General features: G+C 38.8%; 1 protein-coding gene across 4 annotated transcripts in view; it reads left to right on the top strand.

Moving 5' to 3' along the window:
• DDC (dopa decarboxylase) overlaps positions 1–25,961 on the top strand; it is a 68,337-nt gene extending 42,376 nt beyond the window's left edge. For 3 of the 4 annotated variants that reach the window (XM_088150121.1, XM_088150120.1, XM_007425659.4), the window contains 7 exons: positions 3,259–3,353; positions 8,487–8,554; positions 9,557–9,633; positions 13,161–13,180; positions 13,542–13,640; positions 19,221–19,322; positions 24,288–25,961. In XM_088150121.1, coding sequence (XP_088006247.1) covers positions 3,259–3,353; positions 8,487–8,554; positions 9,557–9,633; positions 13,161–13,180; positions 13,542–13,640; positions 19,221–19,322; positions 24,288–24,494 — 668 coding nt within the window. In that variant the 3' untranslated portion in view covers positions 24,495–25,961. Of the gene's footprint in view, positions 1–3,258; positions 3,354–8,486; positions 8,555–9,556; positions 9,634–13,160; positions 13,181–13,277; positions 13,641–19,220; positions 19,323–24,287 lie in introns of those variants that run through there. The other variant, XM_088150122.1, reaches the window with a different exon arrangement.
• The last annotated feature ends 1,670 nt before the right edge of the window (positions 25,962–27,631 follow it).

The following is a 27,631-nucleotide window of genomic DNA, read 5'->3' as shown; positions in this document are numbered from 1 at the left end:
ATTTAATTAGACAAACACTTTTGTGGCATACTTTCTAGCAGATGGCTGGATCCTTTAGCTGGGAGCAATTTATTTATTTTACTCATCTGTATGTCACCCATTCCAAAACCACTTTCAACAGGCTATGATACTTACATGTAAACATTGAAAACCACGTACGTGAACCTGTAAAAATCAGAAGTGTAAAATCCTTAAAAGTCTAAAAGTCCTGGGGAAAAAGATTGGTGTTCTTCTCCCTCCTAGGAGGGAAATCGGCCCTCAATTCCAGTAGCAGTTTGTTCCATGATGAAAGCTCCACCAAGGAAAAAACAGAATTTGCCATTGATATTAGATGTATCCATGAAGAAACCTGCAAAAGACCTGAAAGTCTGGAACAGACTGTGCAGGAGTAGGCCATGCTGCAGGTATCCTGAATCTAAGCTGTATACAGCCTTATACTCCAAAGGGGGAATTTTGGATTGGGCTTGGAAAACAACTGGCAAGTAGAGGAGCTGTTTCAACACAAATGTGATTGCAGACCCACCAAGCTGCCACGTTCTCAGCTAGCTACAATTTCCAAAGCTTCTGCAAGGGCTGTCCCACAAAGCAGTAATAGGTAGCCCATGTCACCCATGTCAGGTTTCTTTCCTCCAGATAAGGGCACAGCTGGTTTATTGGCTGAGATTAATAAAAGATCCCCCTTATCCAGACAATGCTGGATCCAGGAAGATTGTGAACCTTATCTGGAGATCAATGTGTTGTCTCCAGCTATCGCCTGCATGTTCCTATATCTACCTGCATATTCTCTTCTTCAGGGCATTGTTATAGAAATGCCCAGTGACCTAGGAAAAAGGAATAGCATACAGACTGTTATGGTAGAAGGTATACAGGAAACAAACAAAAACTTGAAAAAGTAACCACTGCAGAAAGGAGGCTTCCAATCTGGAACAGCAGCATCAGGTGACAAGGTGGGGTTTAATGCCTTTCTTTTTGGTTGTTCACTGAGTATTACCTATGATATGAAAAGTATTGAGCAACGTGATACCTGCAGCATATACAACTTCCATAATGTACCTTTTATACAATCTTTAAACTATAGCAAGATCATTCCATTACTGCCAGGCAGCCTTGGAACACTATAGTTTTTACAGTTGTAAATTAAACTTTCACATTCTTCTATTTCATCACAGTAGGTATCTATGTTGGATATCTGTTCTGATATTTATCAAAGGTTGTGCATACCTACAGCATTTACTGTATGTATTCAATTCAGTTTTATTGCAGTTATTTTGCAAGTTCATACACTCAGTGCATAATAAGGAAAACAATTTAAGATTCAAACACATTTGAATAAATAGTTAGAATAACAACAAACACAAAATGCCTATTTTCTTCTTTTTTATTTATTTATCTTGTTGTTGCTTTTAAAATAAATGCCTATTTTCTTCTTGTTGGTCATACAGAGTTGGGATTCTCTCCTGCTTGAGAGGGCCTCGGTTTGAATGTGCTTTAAGCAAATTGTCTCTGGATTCTGGCCACTACTCTTCTAATTCCATTTCTGCTCTTCTGGTTGCTCACTGTTTGCCTTTCCCACAACTTGCTAGGAAGCAGAAAGGAAATATTCTTTCCCCCCCACCCCCGGCTCCCAACTGTTATACACATTTCCTGGGCAGCCTAAGCACCAAAACATCTTTTTTAAAGACAGAAAATGAATTATTTCTCTTGCCTCCCCTTCAGGTTCTAATGTGGCATTGGGTCAATGTAGGGGAACCCAAAGAACCCTCAAAGGATAGCACCAGCCGGAAGAGTCACTGCAGTGGCTTGTTTGTGCAGGGTTTATTTTGTTCCTCATATTTAAACAGAGGCCAGGCATATATTGTAGAACAATGCTCCACTTCTGACCATTATCCTGATGCTCCAGAGTCAGGATCTTGGAATCTAAATGATGTTTTCATAATGCGACTAACACTTTTAGGGGCTAAAAAACAGTAGATGTAGATGACATATCTGGCTTTGGATTCAACTCCGATGCTTTGATTTGATTCCGGAAAGGTGCCTCAACATCTGCGAGGGACCAGACATAGCAGCCATATTTTTTCTTAGGATCATGTGGCAATTGTACAATCTTAGGGGGAAAGACACAAGTCTTTGAAGATATGCAAGCAGTGCTATGTTTACACAGCAAAGCACCTTCTCTAAATCATTTCTGAAGAGCTGCACTGCCCTATATGCACATCCATGCAGTTCAGTGTGTAAAAAGTACAAGGTGATGTATATTAACACACATACACACACACATAATCTATGGGATCCAAGTTGACAATGACTTGATCAGAAAAGGAATCTTGAAATCATGGTTCAATGAAAATGTTAGAAGGGAGCATATATGTATTTTGTAATGCATATTTTAAAATAAATTTTATAATAAAACCTCTAAATCACCCAGTCTTTAAAAATATAAAACAGTTAAAATCCCAGTATCACAGGACAGTACAAGAAATCTAAGAGAATCAACAGGATCATACTCCCTGAAAAGGAAACACATCCATAGCCAGGTCTGAGCTGAATGGGCCCAGATAATCCATCTCTTTCAAGAACATCAGAAGCTATGCAGCCATCATTATCTGGCACCTTTCCTAAAAAGGGACATTAAGGTCAGTGGTTGTTAAGAACTAACAGTCTAGATTAAGTTTCAGAACAATGAACAGAACTTTCTCAAATATAAAATGGCAATTTATTTATACTGCCTTCCTAAGATAGTTGCTTCTAGAATTCATGGGTAGCATTCAAACTAAGTTAATTATAACTAACTCCCCTTGAAATTAATGGGAAATAAATTAAACTTGATAACTAATTGCCTCATGGATTTCAGACATGCACTTTATGAGTACTGTATTAGAACTTTTTCCTACTTGTCAAGCTATTGTATGCTCTACCTATTCCTGAGCAAGCAGAAGTTTGTATTGGCAGAAAATGTACTTTTCCCTGTGTTGATCTGCATCATGCTCTGTAGTCTTCATTCAGGCTTGTCACTGGGTGGTGGTATCCTAATATTGGATATGAAAAAATGATATTCAGCCAGGCCATGGGTTAAATCCTCTCTCTCTAACTGTCAGCAGCTGGTAGGGCACCATTTGCCAATTGCATTGAGAAATGGCTAGTTCCATGGGTCTCCTGCTTCACGTGCGGCACACCCCCCCAGCTGATCATTCTTGCCATCCTTGCAATAATTTAATTAGGTAAAAAAATGTATTACATCTAAGACTTTTCTCTTTCTAGGTAACGAGGAGAATATTTGGATGCATATTGATGCAGCCTATGCTGGAAGTGCTTTTGTCTGCCCCGAATTTCGTTACCTTCTCAATGGAGTAGAGGTAAGTCACAGTTCTACTGTATTTCAGAATGAAATACAGTAGAACTATTAAGCTGATGCTTTTACAGTCATGTAAGACATTCTGTTTGGTATTAACATCAGTGTTCAAACCGTATCAGATTCTTAGCAACTTCACCCACAAATGAAGTAAATTTTTCACAGCAAGCCACTGACTGCTTTGAATTCTGCCCACCAGAATGCTAGGAAAATAGATCAGTACAGTACAGTACAGAAACAGTACAGAAGAGCCATGCTGTCTCTTTGGTGCAGATGGAATGATAGCAGAGAAATGCTGTCTTTAGGCTATTCCTTTCATCATGGAATAGCCTATAGTATTAGGCTGTAACCCAGGTTAAATTTGATTTATCCCAAGTTTTTCCTCCATTGGAGTTCTAGCTATTGTCTTATTATTTCATTGCCCTCAGATTTCTGCTGAATCAGGGAGCTGATTGGGTTGTTGGGGCAAGGAAGTGGGTCAACTAAACAGGCTATTCACTGATCATTTAGAATTTTCAATATAAGCCTCTCTCAAATAAACACCCTTAGTATAAATAGATAATTTCCCAGAACAAGAACACTGGGATGATCTAGTACCAACCCTCATATTGTCTTGGCTATTTCAAGAAGGGAATTAACAAAAAGAAGGACAGATGATATACCACTAGACATCTTACGCTGTCCCACTCAACTGTAGCAGCATGTATTCAGTTCTAACAGACATTTGAATGGGCTGTCTAATAAATGAGATTGGATTTCTATAGTCCTGCACTCCATTTCCTTACTCCACCTCAATTCTAAATTGCAGGGTGACATTGGTGAGACATCCCTCTCCTCTTTTCTCTAATCTAGATCTTTATAAGCTTTTAAAATCAAAAATAATATCCTGGATACAGCGGTGGAGACTGTTACCTCTATCAGGATTATTTAGGGTGTTCCAACCCCATGGAGAACAGTGCAGTCTCTCACTGCTAAAGTGGAGAGAAACCTCTCTTTAATCCCAGCAGAGTGACCCTGTGTGTGTGTGTGCATGTGTGTCTATGAGTATTCATTCATTCATTCATTCATTCATTCATTCATTCATTCATTCATTCATTCATTCATTAAACTTGTCCCCGCCCATCTCCCCCCAATGGGCGGCTCACAACATATTAAAACAATAAATAGATATACAATTAAAATCTATAACAATACACGTTTACAAAAATAAAAGGAAAAAAACCCAGGAGGCTGATGGTTCAGGCAGCAACACCAGGCCTCTAAGGAGCTAGCCAACCCCACATTTGATGACCTCCCTCCCCACCCCAGGCCAGATGGCAGAGCCAGGTTTTCAAGTCCCTTCGAAAGGCCGGGAGGGAGGGGGCCAGTCTCACCTCTGGGGGCAAGATATTCCAAAGGGTGGGGGCTACAGCAGAGAAGGCCCACCTTCTGGACCCCGCTAGTTGGAGTTCTTTTGCCGAGGGGGTCCAGAGCATGCCCTCTCTGTGTGATCAGGTGGGATGGGTTGAAGTTGTGGGGGAGAGGTGGTCCCTCAGGTAACCTGGCCCCATGCCATGTAGGGCTTTAAAGGTGATAACCAACACCTTGAATTGGACCCAGAAGCAAACCGGTACCCAATGCAGCTCATGGAGCAATGGTGCTATACGGGTCCTGGATCATTTTGGTTAATATGTTCACATATGTGTGGCCTCTCCCAACTACTTGGGATTACAGGCAGATACAAGAATAATCTGAACATTACCAAATGGATTTCACATTTGGCAGGAATGTGGCCTCTACTGGTTCTGCTCCAAGACCTTTTATCTGTCAACTATATTCTATATATTTAAGCATTGGAACAAAGAGATTCAGGTTTCTGAAGTATCTTTCACACCTTTTTCGTGACCAGGATATACAAGATCTGCTAAAAGTAATATCTGGAGAATGAAAATGTGGCCTTATTATAAAAAAGACTGAACTTTGACTGGGGGAGGGGGGATTAGAAGGGAGATGTGTTCCCTCTTCTCCTGACATACTTTTTGCTAGAATGCATAATCAAAGAAGTGCTTAACAATGGTCAGGGCTGGCATACATCCTACCCTCCAGTCCCTGGGCGCAGTGGGAGAACCTGGTTCTTTCAAGGTGGGCTCTGTCCCATACCTGCCAGGTGTTTAAACTGATCCCTAGCTCAGAGACCTACCAGAACAGTTGCTGACTAGTGGGGTCAGGAGGAGAGGGGATCAGGGGAGTCTGTCTCTCTGCTGCTTCAATCTCTCATATTTGTCAACATTACATTTAAATATTAATATGCATTATTAATATTTATGGGCCAGGGAAATGGTAGGTTGTTGGGATAGCCCTAAATAAATACTGAGAAATATTTTCCGCCAGGGGTTTATAATAAGATCCCTCTTGGTATTGCCTTACTCTTACAAGATACCCAGAGGTTGCCCCTGATGCAACCTTGCACCCAAACCTCCCACTTCCCCCTCGGCTGACAATTTATCTCTCAGCTGTTTTTTCACCTGTTTTTAAACACGGGGTTCATACTAAAAGCACTAAACTTGTGTTTAAAAGAAGCCTGAAAAACATTTAACAGGCACAGGGGAGGCAGCTCATATATGGTGCAGAGGGAAGGAATGATCACACTGCACTGATCAGCCACCTTCCTTGCTGTCAGCTAGGCTACTTTAAACATGGGTTCAGTGCTCCTCTCAAAGAGCCCTAAATCCATATTAAGTGGCCAGAATGCTTCTCTTTCAGAAGGATGCTAAATGTATGTTTAAAAGTAGCTCCCCAAATAGCCTACATGGAGGTGGGTATGGTGAAATGGAATCTCTCCTGTTTCTCCAAACTATCCCTAGAGCACCTGTTGGTTGTTTCTTGGGCTGGCTGACAGGGGCTGGCAGATGGACTCCTCAGTTCTCCTGGGACCCTGCTCAGTCCTGGCAACTTGCTGCCAAAGCTGATAGGGTGACAAGAGGGCCTGGGGGAGACTGCTCTGCCTCTGCCATCCAGAAGAGCAGCTGCAAGCCCTGTGCCTGATCTGTAGGCTGGGGAAGGGCCTCTCCTTCACTGGGCAACCCCCATTGCTCCTGCGGATCAGCTGCCTTGGTACCAGACTGTCTCAAAATCCATGGACATAGCCTTCTATCAAAATTTGCTGTCTTCTCCATCTCACATTAGGGGAGTGATTGGTGGTTGGTTTCCTTACTGGTGAGTAAATAATCTTTTCCTTTCACTTCCCCATCCTCTCCAGCTCCAGGGGGCAGCAGAAGGGGCATTTGAAGGGTTATGTATGTGTCTGAGAGGTTATCTAGTGAGAACTTTGCTATATGGAAGTGCCCTTTTTGGCTGACAGGTAGAAGAATCCTTTGTGAGTACAGTACAGAACCTCTTGGATTTAGTTACGTATTTCTGTCTTTTTTGCCAGCACTATTTGATCTATCCTAGCCACAATCATAAAGGAACCATAAATAAATAAGCAAGAACACCTTTGGGCCTTTTCCTTGACTAAAGTTCCTCTGACCTTTCCTGTGCTCAGAGGAAACAGCACAAAGCCCTAATGAAGAGATGAGAAAGGCTGGCTTTCCTTTTTGAATAACCCTACAGCCAACTTGTTATTTGAAATACATATTTTCATTTAATGACCACTTTCCTTACCTGCATTTATTTGGAAATTAAGGTAGAGAAGTTCCTGCTTTGTTTCCTGAATTCACAACTGAGCGGGGTGGGGGTGGGGGTGGGGATTTTGTTTAACATTCTGTGTATAATATTTTTCTTTTATATTCTTCCCCCTTTTCAATAATGCCTAGCTGCTTTCCCTGTGCTTCCTTTGATAAGGGCAATGCAATTTCCTGGGTCTCTCTTCAGCTGTCAGATAAATTCTATGTCAACAGGAGAAAAAACATTCTTTGGAGAAGGTCAGTGCCCACTGGCTACAGACTAATAAAGAAAAAGAAGGGGAAAAACGCTAACCTGTAAAGCATCCCTCTTTCTCGTTTTATCAGCAAACAAAGCCCGCTGTAATTTCCTGGGTAGGTTTTATTGGCTTCTGAAGGAAATGAATCATCACTTGCAGGGTAGCCCAGCATTTTTCAGGGTAGCAACCATTCAGCAAGTGTGAATACATTTCCTACTTCTACCTATCTGCTCACTGTTTGGTTAAAGCACTCATTTTTCACAAAGGAACAGTAACCTGATGGAGAAATTCTAGGATTCCCAAACTTTTCCTTTCAACAGCAGATGCTAGATCTTATCACTAAGTCTTTCTGTCATTGATACTACCATGAGGATGAAGCGAGGGTGGTGTTCAGAATGTGGAAATTCACATATCATGAGTAGGTGTTTAAATTTGGTCCATAAAATTAACTAATGATATTTTGTCAGGTTACCATAATAATCTTTATTAAATTTGTGGGAAGAGCCAGTTGGGTGTAGTAGTTAAGGCACCAGGCTAGAAACCAGGAGACTGAATTCCAGTCCTGCCTTAGGCATGAGACCAGCTGGGTGACCTTGGGCCACTCACTCTCTCTTAGCCCTAGGAAGCAGGCAGTGGCAAACCACTTCTGAAAATATTACCAAGAAAAGTGGAGGGATTCATTCAGGCAGTTGCCAGGAGTCAACACTGAGACAAAGAAGAAAAGGAAATAAACTTATGATACTCTTAGCCCCCCCCCCCAAGCTCTGCATGTTCAATATATGTGGGGTGGAGAATGGGGGTGGGTCTTTCCCCACATAGTTGGGGGCTTCCATAGAAGAAAAAATGGGAACCATGTGCTAAGTTTTGTCAGATGAGGGCTGCTATAACTGATTAAATTAAATTAAAATTATCTTAAGTTTAAAAACAAATTAATTAATAATTAATAAACATTAACAATAAATACACATTATTTATTTTAATTATTATTAATACAATAAATGAATAAACCAGAATATGGAACAGACTTCATTCAGTACACACATATACAATTTTTGTTCACTGTAGATAAAGGACATTTCTTCAGAATTTTCTTCTGTAAATGTTGATGCTGGAATTCAAAGGTCTTTGAACATTCCAATATTTGTCACAGTTTAAAGTACCACAGAGAGAATAACACTCTGGAAACTATTGTAGGACACTTATCCTATAACAGTTGGTCTATTTTCTTCTTTGTAGTTTGCGGATTCATTCAACTTTAACCCTCATAAGTGGCTCCTGGTGAACTTTGATTGTTCTACTATGTGGTATGTAGGAAATGCAAGAATTATTAACAGTATTATCACATAACATTTCTCTCTAAGGGAATGTGATAGGGAGCAGACTTAATGGGAGCATATATGTGCCATTATAAGACAGGTTTTCCAGGAACTCTAGTTTATTATGCTGATCATACAGTATATGACCTCCTACTTGGTTCCTTATGCCAAGAGTGGTTCAACCGACTGTGGAACAAACTGCTTATCATCCTATGGAGACCAGGATCCCTGAGTTGTCTCTTCTCAAGAAGGAATTGGATGGATTCAGACTCAGTCTCATTAAAAGAGTAAGCCAGAGGGTCTGGTTCCCACATCATGATAAAGAAACCACAGAAAGAGCTTCCACAGTTTGTTGAGCTGCTTCCATTGGCATAAGAAGTCAAGAGAGCATGAGATAGTATGCATTTCACTCTGGCCCATTCACGATAAGCCAGAGGTTTCGCTAATTTTGGTGCCTTGTGCAGACAGAAACAAAATTCTTGGCGGAAAAACCCCCCCAACTATGTAGGTACAGATTCTATGTGATAACTTACTCTGTCACCAGAATGTGACAGAAATAATTAATAATAATAAATAATACCAGAAATTTGAGAGGAAAGCAATCAAAATACATTTGTTACAAAGTATTTGCTAGTTTAGGATATAATGCCATATTTAGGTTTGTTAAATTCAATGTTTGTCAAAGAAGGAACTTGTACATTTATGAGACTTAAACAGTGATTAATTAATTAATCCATGCTTAAAGTGCAGTCAGATCTTTTTATTTCATAGAATTGTAGACTTCAAAACAATCCTAGAAGTTATCTAATGCAACACTAATTAATTAATGAACTCTAAATTAACTACTCAGAGATTAAATTTTAATCTCCCATTAAAACTTCTCCATTGATTAATCTGAACTGATTTAAATTTATATCTCTACTACTAGTCATCATGGAAATAGGTCAATTCTTAAGTAAAGCAGTGACCATATATTCAATATCTGTGCAGGGTGAAGAAGAGATCGGATTTAACATGTGCCTTTAAAATAGATCCTGTTTACTTGAAGCATGATCATGATGAATCTGGTAAAGTGCCATTAAATAATAATTTCCTTGATGATAATAATCTTGGTCCAGTTTCTGCATAATGGGGACATAGACAATGAGAGTTAATATGATTCATAGTATTTTCCTTACTGTTTCTGCTTTATTTCTCTGACTTGAATATTGAGATTTAGTGCACTTTACTGAATTCTGTCACTGAATTTTGAAGTTTGCAGTCATAATCTCCTCCTTGAATAATCAAAGGAATGGACAATAAGTAATGTATGGTCAAAATATTTGAAAAGCATGCTAGACTATGGTGGCTTCCACCAAATGGTTCCTTAGACTCTGCTTATCTGCAGTGATATAGAAGCAGGATTAAAATGGAGGATCTATGCTCAAGTAACTACTGAGTCTAAAGCACAGCCTCACAAATGTCTGTTCACCTTTTTCTAATATAGTTAATATGCTTGTTTTCTAGCTTTGATCTTTCTGAAAGATGCTTATCCAGCAGTTAGTAATAAATACAATAATGTGCCATATTTATATGATGTTAGTGTAAAGGGTATCAAAATGGAATGTTTCCAAGTATTCAAGAACTTTGAACAGAACTGTTCCAAATTCTTCATTCGATCTAGGAGTCATGGGAGTATCCTTAGTGTAAGGATTTGAAGAAGTCAAGATATCTTTTTTTTTCATTTGTTTTTTATATTACCTCTCTTTTCTAGAAACTTGCAAAATTGCACACAGTAACTCTGGTATAGCATTTTCCAACCTAGGGCTCCCTTGATGAATTAGATTATCTCTTCCCTAAGTCCTCACCAGTATGACTAGTTTAGGGAAAGTTATGTAAGTACACAGGAGTTGTCTCTCTTTTCACATGGTTAAGCCTTACAGAAATCTCATCCCCAACTGAATTTGAGTTTTATGATATGCAGCAGCATTTGCTCAGATTTATTTTGGGATCCTTTCTGTAGCCCATGGTGGCTTTTGGCATCCCTCCCTTCTGTCATTCAAATTTACACTGCAAATTCCTCTGGGCAGGCCTGCTTTGTGTATATAGAGGGCCACCTATATCACAAGATGATGCTATAAAATGCATCCAAGAACAGCAAAACAGATAGATCTAACATAATAAGGCATCTCTTAATATTTTATGCCTGCCCAATCCTACAAAGCTATCTTTTTTTCTTAGCTCAAACTCTCAACTTACTTTAGGGAAATGGATAACATTTAACTAATCCTCATCTTTTGAGTAAGTTTTCTTGAAATGGGAAAGAGAAATGCATACAGATATGATGAACTTCCAGTTTTGTGCTTTCTTTAGCAAAGCTGACATCCTGCAAGTCATTCTTCAGTTGTTCTACCATCAGAATGTAAAGTGTAGTGTGTCTTTGAAAGGCCATCTGTTCATGCTATGTAGTTTCACAATGTCCAAGCAGTTAATTTTGTTCAAGAAACAGAAAAAAAAAATACTCCTTATTTTACCTGATTCTATTATTTTGTGTTAATTTATACTCTAACATTCAAGACTCTATTTACTACCTAGCCACTAGCATATGGCTGTTAGCATCAGAAAGATACTCTTTTATACTCTAAATAAATACCACATATGCAGCTTTAATTAAGTTCATCCGGACTACAGAGAGATAAGATTGAAGTTTATAATTAGAGTGACAAGGACTAATAGTAGATTGCATTATGCTGTTCAGCTTCTTTTCAAGAGGTTACTAGTGTATCATTAGCCACATGGTCTGTTATAGCAACATGCAATTAGTTATCCATCACCAATTGCCTCCAGCTTTGCTCCTGCCCTGCAACTATTAAATCAACACTTCTAGTAAGATGGAATAGTAGGCTTTTCAGCTGCTTATCTGGGGTTCTGGTTCAGTTCCTTCTGAAATCTACTTGGTTCATTGAGATGAGATATCTGTAATTCCAATTCTGTACAGCTTTATGTATGATAATATTCTGAGGAAATTGGTTTTTTTATAAATGCATAAATGGGAATATTAACTGCACACTAATTTGCTGATTATGAATCTTGATATTAGTTGGCAAATATATGTTCCAATCACACATTTGCTGTATTAATGGGAATAAAGAGCCTGGCAAATACAGTTTGGGAAATGGGTGGGACAGAGAGAATTCTGTGCAGTCCTTGGTGCTCTCTGAGCTTTGCTGTTTGATTGCAAACGTTTCATTACCCAGTTACCAGTGTTGGTGGGGTGTGGTTTTCTCATTATTATTATTCCCTATCCTACCATTGATTCTTACTAGGAAAAATGTGTCTCTCCTTCATTGGACTGGGTACCACTGTTTTTAAACAGTCATTTGGAACTGGAAGTGCAATAGGGTACCCTTTGGGGCTTTTAAAGAAAAGCAAAAATATTTTTGGGTAATTGTGCACTGTAAATGATATAGATTCACTGGACATGAATTCATTTTCCTTTGTGTTATGTACTTTGGTTTGTGACAAAGCAGTGCCAATAGATGAAAAAGAGAATATATTTGAAAACAGCTTGGATAAGATTGAGTGTACGGTTTCCGTACCTGGGAAATTTTAGAATTTTATATTGACTTTTGATATACTATTCATTTGTTTTTCAGATGAGAGGTCTGGTTGAATAGCTAGCTTATAGTACTATTTTGGTAGTTAGAATAGCTGGAAGTCAATCTGAGATAGCTTAAGAAAAATGAACAGGGAAGTTCTCATACACATACTGTATGAGGTTAGTTCACTGGATTATATCTAGTAGTACAGTATCCATCTACCAGCAAAATGGCATCCAATAATAAGTTGTTTTCCCATCCTTCCCCATATCCCCATAGATGGTTTAAAGGGTTGAAGGTCTGCAAATTAACAGATTTCATAGGATGATCTGTTACTGACTGTACACCTGAGAAACACAACCACAACCTATTTGCTCCAGTATTTTTGAGTCTATGGGAAGCAATACCGCATGTGATTGCAATAGGCCGAAAGACACAGCAATAGAGCTGTCTTTCTCTTGAGTGAGGGATCATATGAGTTCTCCAACAAATATGATGCTGGAGTTGGTTCTCTTAACTATAAAATTAGGATTAGAGGCTTATATTAAACAAAATAAAGTCTATAATTTGATAATTCCTTAATCTTTCTTGATAAAATATATAGATGTTGTTGCTACTTTGGATATGCATAGTCTCAGTTGCAGTGGAAGGAAATTCTCTTAAATATTATTGACAAAAGTTTCAACCATGCAGGAAATCTGGCATGGGATCATTTACTTGTGTATAGTATTTGTGGATTTTCTATGCATGTATTTCTGTGTATGTAAGCGCATTGAGAAATCCACAGTCTGATTTGCACTTTCTACCAAACACATACTCAGTAGAATTAAAGCAATATTATGCAGGGCACATGCAACTGTGCTTTGTTTCCATCATAGAAAGTCAGGTGTGTTTGCTATATAAAGTTTTTTGAACAGATAGATTAGGCTGCCTGAAGTATCATAAAGCAGAGTAATAAATTCATACTTATATATTATTGTACTGTTTCTCTTTTACTCACCCCCAACCCTTTACAGGATGCATTACAGATTACAGGGTAAGTACTCTTTCCCCATAAGAAGAATAATTTGCATGTTCTATAATTGTCAAGGAAAAACCAAAAGGCTGGATGCAATTACAGCTTTGCTCTTCAGGGATTGAGAAGAAGGGAGAAATGTGCCTGAGAGGGGAGCACAGTTGAGGAAGAATACATCTCTGAATCCTGTCTGTGGCACAGCACCTTGCTCTATGTCCTGCAAAATTTGGACTCCGGCGTAGCATTTGCTCTATCAGATATTTGATTCTTACTTATTCTTCTAATTTGGGTTATTTAGAAGTCTGACAGTGTTTAATTCATTTCTCCTTTTGTTGAAGATTCTGTTCTGAATGAAAAGTAATTGTTTGTGTTTTATCTCCAGCACTGGCAGATTCCTTTAGGTAGAAGATTCCGTTCCTTGAAAATGTGGTTTGTGTTCCGAATGTATGGTGTGAATGGATTACAAGAATACATCCGCAAGGTGAACATATTTTATTTTACTCCTAAATGCTCAGAAAGGAATGAGACAGGAAGAAAAATGTGTTTAGTTCACACATGATCTAAAATTAATTTAATACAGGCTCAAAATATAATATGTGCATCAAAACCAGTTATATTTTGATGTTTGTAGTTTCTGAATTTTGAGATGCAGTTTTCCAGAGATGCATCTAAAGATACACATTTCTGCGGAAAAACATGCACTATGTTCATGAATACAGCATACCAATGCGTTAAAATATATTACCTATAAATACATTATATATATATTCATTGATAAAGGTATGTTCAGCTTTAGCAAGGTTGCTTTATCAAAGTTGTTAACCATCCAAAGTCATAAACCGGCTGCAACAGTAACAGGTGAAGGCAGAAAACTAGTGTCTTAAATAAGCAAACTTTTATTGTGGGCACTGAGAAGTCAGATAGCAAGGCAGAAAGGATTTCTCGGGTCCAGATGAAGGATCCAGGTTTCCAAGGAGATACACCACAATACCGACAAGGCTAGTCTGTCATGGAAGTTGTTCCAGCATCACACTGTAGTCAGATAGAACTTTAAATGCTGGAAGGCAAGCTGGTGTCAGTCAGTCTGAAACGCAGAAAGGGGCTATGCGACAGGGAGTGCGACATACTTCCATGTAGACAGTCCTGCCCAAAGACCTCACCATACAATCACCGTGCAAGTCTCTTTTCCAGCTCACGGAGACGGGGTTCATGCAAGCTGGGCAATCAATGCTGTAGTTCAGGGATGGAACTAGGGGCAGATCTGTTTGCTGGTTCTGCTGGTTTCTCTTCTGCCTCATCAGTTGATGATTTATATGCCAGAAACAGGACAACATTGTTGAAATATAGTTTACTCACCTAAGAGTTATAGGACGATTGGTTACACTTTCAGTGAAACAAGTTTGCATTTTGTAACCAATGGAGCTATAATAAAGCCACTAAACCTGGGCTGCAAAAATCCATCTTCCTGCTATATATAAAGTGCTGTATTTTTTTTTTTAAGATAGGAAAAATAAAGATCTGCCTTTCTGTAATTCTCTGACACTATGCCTGTCGCGTATGATTTCTCGAAGACATAGAAAGGGACTTTTCGGGTCTTGCTTTGGAAAATTAAACACAGTTAAAAGTTACCTTGGGTTGCTACTCCTTCCTTTTGTCAGTTGTTCTGCTTAGATCAATTTTAACGCAGTTCCCTTTTGGGGAAAGGATGAAGCAAAATTGGCACTGAAACTCCCTGCCCTCTCCCTGTCATGTTAGCAGCCCATCTTCTTTTTCTTGCATAATTCCCACCCCTTCCTTTTTTCCCTTCTTTTACTATTGGAATGCACAAACAGCTCTTTCAGTTGTGCTTAGCTTTCTTTCCTTTGGTCTAATTTTCTCCCTGAAGATATTCCCTACTTTTGGTAGACTTCCTTAGGGATAAGCCCTTGCTCCATTTTCTACACATGTCCTTTTTATCTTTTTGATCAGTTAAAAGCTCCCTGGGCATTTCACAATTTTCCTAAACTGCCCCCCCCCCCTTTTCTTCATTGGAGTGGTGTGCAAATATATTTCTAATATATTTTTTTCAGAAGTTCCCAAACCTTCTAAAGTTCATATCCATCCAATATTTATGTAGTCTTTATACATGATTATAAAAGAATAATTGTTTTAAAGCAGCAGCCATATGCATGTACTTGTTTACTGACCTTTCTGTATACTGTATATGAACAGCATATCTTCCTATACCTATAGAAGATCTTCAGTTTCCATTCCTTGTAGCAATGGAAATCTCCAAAGCTTTGGCGCCCCCCTCTGGCTTTATTAAATACTGCTCATTATAATTATAAATGATTATAATAGATTTTTTAAAAACTTTGTTCTTTCAGATAAAACAACAAAAAGCATTGTTCTTTCAGATAAAACAGCTACAAGAATGCAAGAAAATTTCATCTAATTTCTACTTGTTGTTTTAAAGCTATTAAACAATCATACGTACAGAAATACTGTATTTATTTAAAAGGAAAACAATTCTCAATTTAAAATTATGAGATCAGACAGTAAAAAAATTATAAAATTGTATAAAATATGAATTTTGTACAAATAAAAGAAAAGAAAAGAAAAGAAAAGAATAAAATAAAATAAAATAAAATAAAATAAAATAAAATAAAATAAAATAAGCTCTGTGCATTACCTAGATGTCCACTTTGTTGTTCTACTATGCTAATCTCAGCTGAAACCAGTTCTGGAGATTTTTCTCTCCCAACAGTTTTGTGTCTGATATATGTGCACATTAGCCAAAAAAAAAAAAAGGATAGGATCAGGGCAAAAAATAAAAAATAGTAGTTTTTATTAAAATTAATTGATTGTAAAATAAGGCTTTCCAGTTGCAAAATTAACTGATTCCCATCTGTATATATGCCAGAAGTAATTCTTTCTCACACAGGTACAATATCCTTCTTTTTTCTAGCAGAAAAAAGGGGGGGAAAATCTACCAGAACTGAGCTTCACGATTTTACCCAGCAGTAACAATCCTGTTATATAAAGTACATTTTATTGTTCTATTAGATAATTTATTCTATGCCTTACAGTACTTTCCTTAATATTCTTTTTTTTAGGATACTTCCATTATTATTTTATTATAATCTAATTATCTGGGGAAATGGCAAGAAAATTTCTGAACTATCATTTGGATTGGTATTTAGTTCTTATCATATTCCGTTGAAGTCATCCGCCTCTGTAAAATGAGGTCCCCTCTACCCCTCTACTGGTCCCAGTATCAGCATGGCTTCTGTCCATGTGATTCTTTTAAAACTAAGTTTAGCCTATCATGCAAGCAGTGTACTTCATAAAATTTTGAGTGTTTCCATCTGGTCTAAAATGCTTGTTGTTAGGAGAATCACATGGGGAGAAATATTGAAACAAATCCAACAAGCATGCTAACTATGGGAAGTTGTCTAAGAAAAGGGGCAGGTCTGGCTTGTAGAATGTTTCCTCCCTAACCTCTTTCCCCTATCATTGGTGATGGTCCCATTGCAGTTCATCTACACCTCATCATTCCACCCTGAGCCAAAGTAGCCAATATGTCCCACATTCCTGCAGGAGGACTAGCTCTGCTTTGCCCACAGCGTGTCCTTCCCCCATAAGGAAAAGATGACAGGATCACTAGGAGTCAGTCAAAGAAAGTGAGGAGTAATTTTTGCCAGTGTCTTTGGTAGATGTCTTCTCTGATATGGGAAGGCTGCTTCCCCAGTTGTGGAAGATGTATGATGCTTTCTAGATCCTTTTAGTTTGTTCAGCTTAGATTACTGATGGGGAAAGGTGCTACTCAGACTATTCTATGGAAGGCAAAGGGAGAGTGGGTGTGTGATTTTATTTGTGATGGGTAGTGAAGGCTGGGTGAGTAATATCCAAAGGAGTATGCTTTTGACATTTGAGAAATAGGTGACATCAGAAAGCAAGTTTTAATTACATTAAACAGTGACATCACATAGCCTGCCAAGGGAGGCGTGCATTTAGATCTGACCTCTGGATCAACTGAAGGCTAGCTCCTTTTCTGGCAGCATTTTTGGAGCACTGACTTCCTCCTAGGGCTGAGAAAGAGTGTCTGGCCTAAAATCACACAACTGGCATAAAGCAGGACTAGAATTCAGGTTCTCCCACTCCTAATCCAGTGCTTTAGCTACTAGACCAAACTAGCTCTCATGCAGAGTAATAGAAGAGCAATAATGATGAACATGTTTCCTTGCAGCACTGATCTGCTATGCCTAGGCTTCCAGAAACATAACGTGAGGATACTCAAGGGAATGAGTCACCTTGCTGGATGACAGCTCACTGACACAATCAGATGGAAAAGTACTGGCATTTTGCCACCCTTATTGCCACAGTGGACACCCAGACATAGGCTCTTACTCATGTTTGGTCAGATTCACCATTGATCTTCTTCCAATGGTACTCCAGATATCCCTTCTGTTGCCTCGTCTCTCAGAGCCCCTCAGTAGACCATGATGCCCCTCAGGAAGTTGTCCCAAGCAATTTGTAGTCTACTGATTTCAGCAGCCAGTTAGGTGCTTGATGGAACTGCCAGATAGGGCAGTTTGAATATAGCCATTTATATAAAAGATATAAGCTAATCATTATTGGTGGATAGGCTTCTGCAGATTTTTGTGTTGATGAGATTTTGTTAAACTACCAATGTGGAGAAAGAATAGTTTAACTTGTAAATAGTGTTGCCCAGTCATTCCTAGGGAATAAGGGATCATCCACACAGCAGTGCCAATGTGCTTTCCTCCTGTCCTTGAAATGATAGGAAAGTACATTGCTATAAAATGCACTGCCCCTACAGGCTACCCTTAACATGACTTGGCAATGAGGCTGAGCAGTGTTGCTGCCAGTACACATCCAATCTCTTTGGCAGTCACCGTAGAAATGTGCTCAGCCAGATGGGAGGGAGCAGTCCTGCAGTAACCAGATGGAGCTCAGCAAGTTGCCAACCCCTGAAGACTCCTCTTCGATCCAGCCTGGAATTTCCCTATGGGAGGTTTTCTTCCATTTTCCCAGGAAAATACTATTTTCCAACTGGAATAATTTGGGCCAGTTTCAGCTTGCTTAGCCCCAGGTTAGCAAAGAGATGGAAGCTTTGTTGTGAGCATGGACTCCCAGTAAATAGTAAGTGGGTCATCCTCAAGCTGAGGCAAGACAGATGAGCCCTAAGATTATTGCCTCTGAACAATGATCCAGTCATATTGCCTTATCAATGATACTGGTAGAACATAATCAACACTAATTCAAGAGCCACCATTTTGGAGAACCCAAGATTTCCATCTACTGCCTGCTGTCCTGTGAACCTTTGCAGTGGCAGATTACCGGCAAAGCAGTCATTTATTACATCACTGGTTGCTTTCCTACCGGCCAGGCAGGAAGCATCAGGTGGGACATGAGCGCTACAGGCAATCAGCCCTTGAGAAGGTGTGCTGAACTGCATGTTCTGATAGTGAATTACAGTGGAGGAGCTTGCTTTGATAGCGCCTTTATAATGCCAGTTCTTTTCTGATAGGACTGACTGAGTGCAGTTTGGAAACTGTCCCATGACTGATGATGTCTTGATGTTCATATGACACAACTGACTGGGGAAAGATAGTTTAACTCAAAACAGTCCAAGGGTATTTTGGGTTAAAGTTATAACATGCCCACTGTTGTGAGGGCTTTGGGGTTTATAAAACATGCTAACCCCAGTCTTGATCCAGTTAAATGTGCTTGCATACTCTGTTATAAAGTATGCATATATTGCAAATAACATGCTTCATTTTTTATGTCAGGTTGTGATTTCCCATAAAATGGGAATCAATAATATAGCCAGATGTTTAAAAATTAAGATGAGCTTCAGAAATTGGTAGATTTATTTGCAAGCTTGGGATTGTATAATATTGCTTTAATTATTTGTTAGATGTTGATTAGAAATAAATATACCCTCTAGTGCACAATGGATAGAAGAGTAGATGGTGAGGACGTTCTTTCCAATTGTGGAATTCTTGTTTATGTTTTGGATGAATGCTGATTTCATAAGTTCTCTTTATTGTTTTAGCATGTTAGGATAGCACATGAATTTAAGGACCTAGTGCTTCAGGATGATCGATTTGAAATTTGTGCTGATGTCATACTGGGGCTGGTGTGCTTCCGATTAAAGGTAAATGTGGACAAATTTCCAATTCCTATAACCTTTGCTTTAACACCATGCTTGTACAATAATTTGTGGGGAAATCAGAGTACCTTACTGAAAACTAAAGCTAAAGCAGACATTTAGTTTTAAAGAGTTTCTATTGTCAGGTCTGTATTTTGATTTATAGGAGGAATGTAACATACATGCAGTTTAATGAATCAACTTTTATATTTAATCACCAATTGAATATTTGGATTTTCTCAGACCTCTATGAAATATTTCTTATCTTACATTTCTAAAAGCTTAGTTTACACTTTAGAGATAATTTTACCAGCCTTTATGACATTCTTTTTGCTTTTTCTTGAAATACCTTAAATATGCTTGGTGATCAGAGCTCTCCTTGTTGGTTGATGCCAACTCTTAACTACGAACAACCGCAGCATCTGCTTTAGATGAGTGAAATTGTTACCAGTGATCAGTAAGGCTTTTCTATATTTCCAGCAGTGATTGAGTTTGCTAGTTTTAATAGAATGCTTCCAGTACTCTTAAGGAAATAATCAGCTTTCTTAATACTGATCATGACAAGGAAGACCAAAAAATAACCCTTAAACACATTGACCCTTAACCACATTTTTTTTTACATTTCGAGAGATAATAGTGTGTGATCATTAGCTTATCGCTTGAGTAGATGCCTAAAGTGACACGCTAAGATTTTATATGATTAAACAGGTGAATACAGTTTATAAAAAGCAAAGAAAATTAAGGAAATTAACCTTTTGGCTGCCCCTCATTACCAAGCAAAGCAGCCATTTTTTTCTTTCTGGCATGCTTCATGTCCTTTTATACAATTTTCTACCAAATTCTAGGCAATGGATATACATACAATATGACCTATGTTATAAAATAACAATTTTAAAAATCCTTCCCTGTGCAAGAAAATATTTTGATGGTAAAGGTGAAATTATATTTTCCAAAGAATATAGATCTGCCAGTGAAAACAGTCCCATGTTGATTTTCCTTTTCCACAGTTTCTAGCACATCACGTCCAGTGTCCTGACGCCCACTGTGCTGTGCATCTCTCTGTATCTTCATTTGCTACTGATGGGGTTAGGGAGATGGACAGCGTATTAACTACTGGACCCTGTGAATATGGGAGAAGAAGGGGAGGACTTGAAGGCAGCTCCATGGTCTTTGCAATATGTTCCATTCTAACAGGCTCCCCACACAAGATGCATTCAGTCTGCTGTGACTGTAGGAAAGCTGTACTACTACAGGGTAAACCTTGTATTTCTAGCAAACAATATGTTTCAAAAGACATTGAGCCTTTCTCTGATAGAACACCTAGCCTTTAGATGGACCACTAATTGATGCAGTCTGACTTTTACCTTACTATTAGAAAAGCTTCTTTGCACCACATTTAGAGCAGTGACTAACAGCTATCACTGGACCCAGGAAAAACCTAGAACAAACACTTAGCATGAAGAAGGTGCTCAAATTTATAAATTGGCAAAAATGACTAAAAATGTTTTCTGACAAACTGCCCATGCTGTTAGCCTAAGATTGTGAATTCAAAGGAAATGAAGTTGCAATTGAATTTGGATGTCTGTATCTCTGCTATGATTATGAGATGAATACCAGTTCAATAGGCAGGGGCATTTATCAGTCCACCCTCAGCCACAGAAGCTCACTGGGATGACTTCACAGCAATCACTTTCTCTCACCAAACTTATCTCCCAGGATTGTTGTTTTGGGAAAAAATAGGTCTTATATGACACTTAGGTATAAATGCATACCAAATTAAAATACTATGCTAAATATAATCCTTGTCTTTTATTTGCAGGTCTCTCCTCCACTGCACCTAAACTTGTGTACATTTTAAACTGACCCCCCCCAACCATACATTTTTAACTTCCTCCCGAAAAAGCAGCTTGCAAGAACTTTGTTTCTCTCCCCTCATCCCTCTGTTTTTCTCCATCCCTCAGCCTAGACCCATTGTTCCCATTATAAAACACAATGCAAACCATTCTATCTATGGGAAATCTCCAGATATTTGAAAAAGGTCAGAATGAGGCAATTTCTAAAGGAAAAATCTGAAGTTTCTGCAATAGGAAAAGATATGGCATAATGTTGGAGTCAACAGGACAACCAGAAAATTTTAAGTACATTGGGCGTTCCATTAATGGAGTAATAAAATTGTCCAAAGAACTGCTAAGAAACTAGCAGAATCAGAGAGAATAAAATTTGTAGGAAGCATGAGCAGAACTATCCGTGACATCATTTAAATACCTCTTTTCCCCAGAAGCCCATGGCAGTGTACAGTTTGCTCCCTCCTGATATAGGACTTGTTCCTCGTTGTTATCCTATTCCTGTAATATACAGAGCACATATCTTATAGGACACATGCCCAAAGAAAAAATCTTGCAGATAACTTTGGCAGACTAGATACATAATACATATTTCCTGATGATGGAAAAACTGCAAACCATTCATTTAGATCAGTGTTTCCCATCCTCAGCAACTTTAAGATGCCTGCTCTAGTACCTCCAGCACATGTGAAGGGCACCATGTTGGGGAAAGGTGCCCGACGGCAGTTTTTTCAAACTCTGTCCCGCAGAATCCTAAGGTTCCATCAGACCTTGACGGGTTTCATGAGAGACGAAACAAAAGGTTCACTTAAGTGCAGCTATTTTTCTATCACTAAAGCTTTGCCTCTTGATCAGGGGTTCCAGGAATATATTTTTTTTAACTAACAGGTTCTGTGACCTGAAAAGGTTTCAAAGCCCTGCCCTAAAGAACTGATTGAATGGTTGATTGATATTGGAAGTTGAAGCCTCTTCTCTGTGTCTGAGTGTTTCTGGAAGTGGGAATCTGATCTGAGTGAAGATTTGTAAAGCAGGTTTTGTAACAGAGAGATGATGTATTTACAGGAAATATACTACAGGAACCGCAAAGCCTAGCAGTTAGTGACCTAATGCCAAGAGCTTGTGTTCTGTGCCTACGTGCTTGGGAAGAAAAGCTGAAGGAAGTGCCATCAGATCAGCAATCTCTAAAACAGGCAGGCTGACAAAGAAGGGAAACAAATCCTTAACCGTCTACACCCTACTGCCCCCTTGTGGCCAGTGGGTTATGAGCCCTCGGATTCGCACTTCCAACAATTTATTTGGATATGCTTATAGAAACGTTTTATATTGAAGCATCTTGAAGTAGTTGACAATAAAAAGCAGCAATAAAGTACAAATAAATCAATGCATTAAAACAACGTGAATCTATATTCAGTAAAACCTGTTCATTAAAAAGTAGGGGTGGGGAAAGAGAGGGGAAACAAAAAACTTCCAACAATCATAACTGGTAATTTCTGGGTGAAGAGGTGAGTTTTCAACATAGCTAAAAAGATGTTATAGTAGATAATATTTATATATAGTATAGCATTTATATTATAGGTGATCATTCCAGAGTGTGGGCACCATTACAGAAAATGCCCATCTAGAAACACTTGCCTGATGGCATTCAGCAGCTGTCAGTACATATTGCAGGACTTCTGATGTTCCCAATAACCAACCAGATCTATAATGGTGAAGATGATCTGACAGATATCCTGGTTCCAAGTTACTAAGGCCTTCTGTGTCATACCTCAGACCTTGAATCCAGCTCAGTAGTTAATTGACAGCCATTGCAGTTGCTTCACCAAAGGTGTAACCTTTATGATCAGGTGCCCTGCTTAGCTAAACTGGTCATTACATTCTGCCCAGCTGCTGCTGCTGGACCAAGTACAAGGTAGCCCTACAACTAAACCTGAGGGAACTAGTGCATGAACAATTACAGCTAGGCTGTCCTTCTCCAGAAAAGAGTATAGTTGGTATACCAGCTGAGGCTAGCAGTTGACACTCCTAGCCACGGATATCTTTTGACTTCCATTGACAACAATTAGTTTAGGAGCATTCCAAACTATGTCCATGTTCTTTCTGAGTGATTATTATCCTCTATAGAACAGGTAAATCTCCCAGTGCTGAACTCTGGAACTGCTCATCCAGAAAGGCTCCATCTTATTGGGTTTCAGTCTTAGCTTATTGGCTGTCATTCACTCCATCACTGCATTTAGACACTGGTTCAGGATGTGTTCAGCTTCTCCTGATTCAGTTGTTATGGAGAAGTAAAGTTGAGTGCCATCTTTATATTGGTTGACAAAAAGCCTGACAAATTCCCCAGTGAATTCATATAGATGATAAATAGTACTGGAGACAGAATAGTGCCCTGTGGCGCCCTACAACATAGTATTTTTAAGAGTATCCCTGCGATAGGAGTAACCCATTGTAACATGTTGTCCCAACCACAACCTCATAGAGGATCATCCAGGAGGTGGCGTTGGTCAAGCAGGTTCAAAAGAGCTGCACTCCCTGTGTCTCCCTTTTTCAGGGTATCGGGGCGACTATGGCTGGTTCTATTCCAAAATCAGGCTTAACTCAGATTGAAAAAGGTTGAGATAATTAGTGTTCTCCAAGAATGTCTGTGCAGATGTTACCCTTGGTCAAGCATTTTGCCCCAAGAAGGGGTATCTGTGACTGGGCAGTAGTTAGGAAAGTTTTCTGGATCTAGGGAATTTTTTCAGGAGTGGGTGAATTTAATGGTACTTCTCCATCCTGCAAAAATGCTTTCAACCCTCTCTGGATCAACCAGTCAACCCCACTGGTTAGCTCAAATGAACTAAATGGGCAAGGGTCAAGAAACCATGTAGAAGGCTGGATGGTTACAAGTCCACATCCTTATCCTTGGGCCTCATGGGTTGAAATGAGCTAGACCCGATGGTATACTAAATATCTCAATATATATTGCATGAAAAGTAGTGTTAGTCAACATAAATATGAGCAATGTTATCTTTGCCTCACAGATCTATCACAACAGGTCCATGAGGGTTCCAATGTGTCTCTGACAGAGCTGCAGGAATGACATGTGTCATAGGAATAACTATTATTGCATATTTTATCATTATTCTAGGGCAGTAATGAACTTAATGAAGTGCTTCTTAAAAACATAAATGATGCCAGGAAGATTCATCTTGTTCCATGTCACCTGAGAGGAACATTTGTACTTCGTTTTGCAATTTGTGCCCGCACAGTGGAGTCTTCCCATATCCAGTTTGCCTGGAAGCATATCACAACAATGGCAAGTGAACTTCTGAAAGCACAAAAACAGTCAGAGTAATGGCTAAAGGCTGGAATCAACTCTAAATTTAAAGGATAATATGTGTTCTGTCTTGTCTGATACTTGCAAAACTACCAGGAACATACAGTGCTGTAATCAGATTGAGTTTATAGGTAAGAGGTGGTCTTCATTTAACGACCACTCATTCAGTGATCGTTCCAACTTATGAAGGTGCTGAACAAGTGGTAGTTACGGCCAGTCCTCATACTTACAGTTGTCATAGCATCCCATGGTCATGTGATTGCCATTTGCAACCTTCTTTGCCAACTTTCTACAAGCAAATTCAGTGGGGAAGCCGGCAGGAGGTTGCAAATGGCCACCATGTGATGTCCTCACTTAACGATCTGTGGTGATTTGCTTAATAATGGGAACCTCCAATGGCAATGCTGGAGGTGCTGCTGCTAAGCGGTGTGGTTACGTGACATTGAGCTTTATGACTGCATCGCTTAACAACAGAAATTCCAGTCCCAATTACTGTTGTTAAGTGAGGACTACCTGTAATGGCCCTTTCTCAATCAGACCATGAATCATTTAGTCCACTTTTTCCATTTTTGGTTTAAAAGAACAGCCAACCTGATGCCTTTGGGGGCTGCCAAAGCAGCCCTGACAATTATGACCTCCTCCTGTTTGGCTCCAGCATCTTCTATGTCATGGTTGTTGGCAGAACATAAACATGTGAATAAATCTGCCTCCAAGAATCTGTCTTTTAGGCCATGCAAATCAGTGATCATTACCATGCCTTGTGGCATTTGATACCAAAGCATGAAGATCAGCACTGTAGGGTAAAAGTTTGCTCAGCTAGAGGATTTTCTGTTGCCACTCATTGCAGTGCAGCAAATTAAAAAGTGACATTTGTGGGAAAGGGAGGCAATGCTACTGCTGCTTCTCAGATAAGCCATCCACCTCACCACTAACATTGTTTTGTGATTTTCATCCTATTCGACCTCCAAATATTTTCATTTTTTTCTTCCTTTCTGCCACTCCTCTTTTCTTTAAAAAAACAAAACAAAAACAAACTCATCCTGAGAAAAAACAAAAAAAAATCTGGGGTTTTATTGCTACCTCTTTTTAACTTCAATTATTTAAACAAGTAGACAGTAATTATTCCAGGACAATTTCTTGGATTAGATCCAACAAATGTGAATGACAGTTGGGGTCAAATTATATAATCTTGCCCAACCATACTTTGTCTTGTTGACATTATAGCTTTGCAAGTATTGGCAACCTATTGATGGCACACTTAAAAAAAAAAGAATGAGGAAAGTATTGACAGCTCAAGTCTAGCACCATGATTCTAACTGAATTACAGAACAGTAGCAAGTTAATGTTTCAGTGTAACTTTCATTGAAGTAATTGTGCCTTGCGTTATTCCCATTATGTGACAGATTCTGATTTAGATTCTTACTGTTATATAATCAAATGTACTAGAGTGTATCTTTTTCTGTATAAATGCTAATTTATACATTCCTTTTCTCTGTGAATGCTTGTTTAGTGCCTCCATGGTGTTTCCACTGAATGGGATCTTAGGACTTGCTTGATCCTCTAGAGCAATGGTGTCAAACTCAGACAGAATGTACAGGGCCACTAAACTGTACATAAGGATCCCTATGGGCCACATATTGATGTAAAAAACCACACATTTATTTATTGATTTATTTTATTAATACATCAACACAGTAAAATCAGATAGAAACTAAATATAACTAATACATAAAAAGAAATGTATTATTACAAATTTGACTATTTGTTTTCAATATTTATGTCTCTCTCTTTATAGAATAGAAATCTTTATTGTCATTGTACAGCTTGTAGAACGAAATTAATGCCACCCCAGTGCAGCTTTAAAAATATAAAAACCATAAAACACATAACACACATAAAACACATATAACACGTGTGTGTGTATATGTGTATACACACACACACACACATATTTCCCCACCACTCCACTCTGAGCTTCCTCCTGGTGTACTGCCAAATTATTGCAGAAACCACCTCCTTACCTCTTACTCCTGCTTACCACTTCTTTGTAATGTGCCCTCTGTAATTTCTGACATCCCATGTGTGGAAAAAATTGTTTTGTGCAGCTTTTCCAAACCAAGTATAAATTTGTGTGCCACAATAGGAGAATATGAGTAAACTGCAAATATGTGTAATTGTGATGTGTCGAAGTATTTATGCATTTCTAAAGGATAGAAACTAGAATAGTATGTCACATACATGCTTGAAAGTTGTGCCTTCAAATCATTTTGGATTCCTGGCAACTGCACCCTGCCCATTTCTTGCCTGCATTTTTCAGAGGTGACCTGGCAATTCTTTCTTCCTAGGGGTGAGGAAAGTGACTGGCCCAAGGTCATCCAGCTGGCCTCATGCCCAAGGCAGGACTAGAACTCACCACCTCCTGGTTTCTAATCTGACACTTTAACTATTGTGTGAAACAAGCACCACAAATCTCTCTGTGGGTTAGTCAGAAGTTAAGTTTTATTGGAAGCGTTTGCAAAAGCTGGTGGGATTCATTGCAAATAAGAAGCCACACCCACATACACACTCCGGCCTAATTATATACCTTCCCGATTGCAAGTCCCTCCCCTTTTCCCCATTGGCTAAGGTACTCAGGTTGTACAGTCTTTCCGACTGCTCTATGATTTCTTCCTGGTCCCTCCCACCTCATCCATTGCAAGTCTATGGTAATTTGCTCAAGGTTTCAGCTAATTGCATTATACTGATAAAGACTGCCCCAGGTTAAATTAGTTTTTATTTACATTGTCCCACACAAGGAGACAACTTCCTCTCCATCTGCCACTATTTGATAACCATAACAATTAACACTACTTCCTTATCTCTCACACAACTGCACTCTTAGCATGCTCAAGCTACTATTTCTTTGTCAATAATAACATATTTTAACCATCTCTCACACTATTACAACTAAATTGGCTCCACATATAGACTTACAGATTATAATATAAACTCACTAGTCATTGATAACTGCAATCCATTCTTTCTTTCCTTGGAATTTGATTCTGTAATTAAATAAACATTTGAATTGCCCCCTCTCTTTCATTTTTCCCCCATTCTTCCCTTCGTCTCTGGATGCATTCTGAACTTATTTAAACTTCACATTTAAAAATTGAATT

This window comes from Python bivittatus, unplaced genomic scaffold (genome assembly GCF_059951505.1).
Source record: "Python bivittatus isolate LINGU-HERP-01145 unplaced genomic scaffold, Pbiv_v1 ctg000610_np1212, whole genome shotgun sequence".
NCBI lineage: Eukaryota > Metazoa > Chordata > Lepidosauria > Squamata > Pythonidae > Python > Python bivittatus.
The sequence above is the reverse complement of the archived record's forward strand: the minus strand, read 5'-3'. Positions and strand labels throughout refer to the sequence as shown.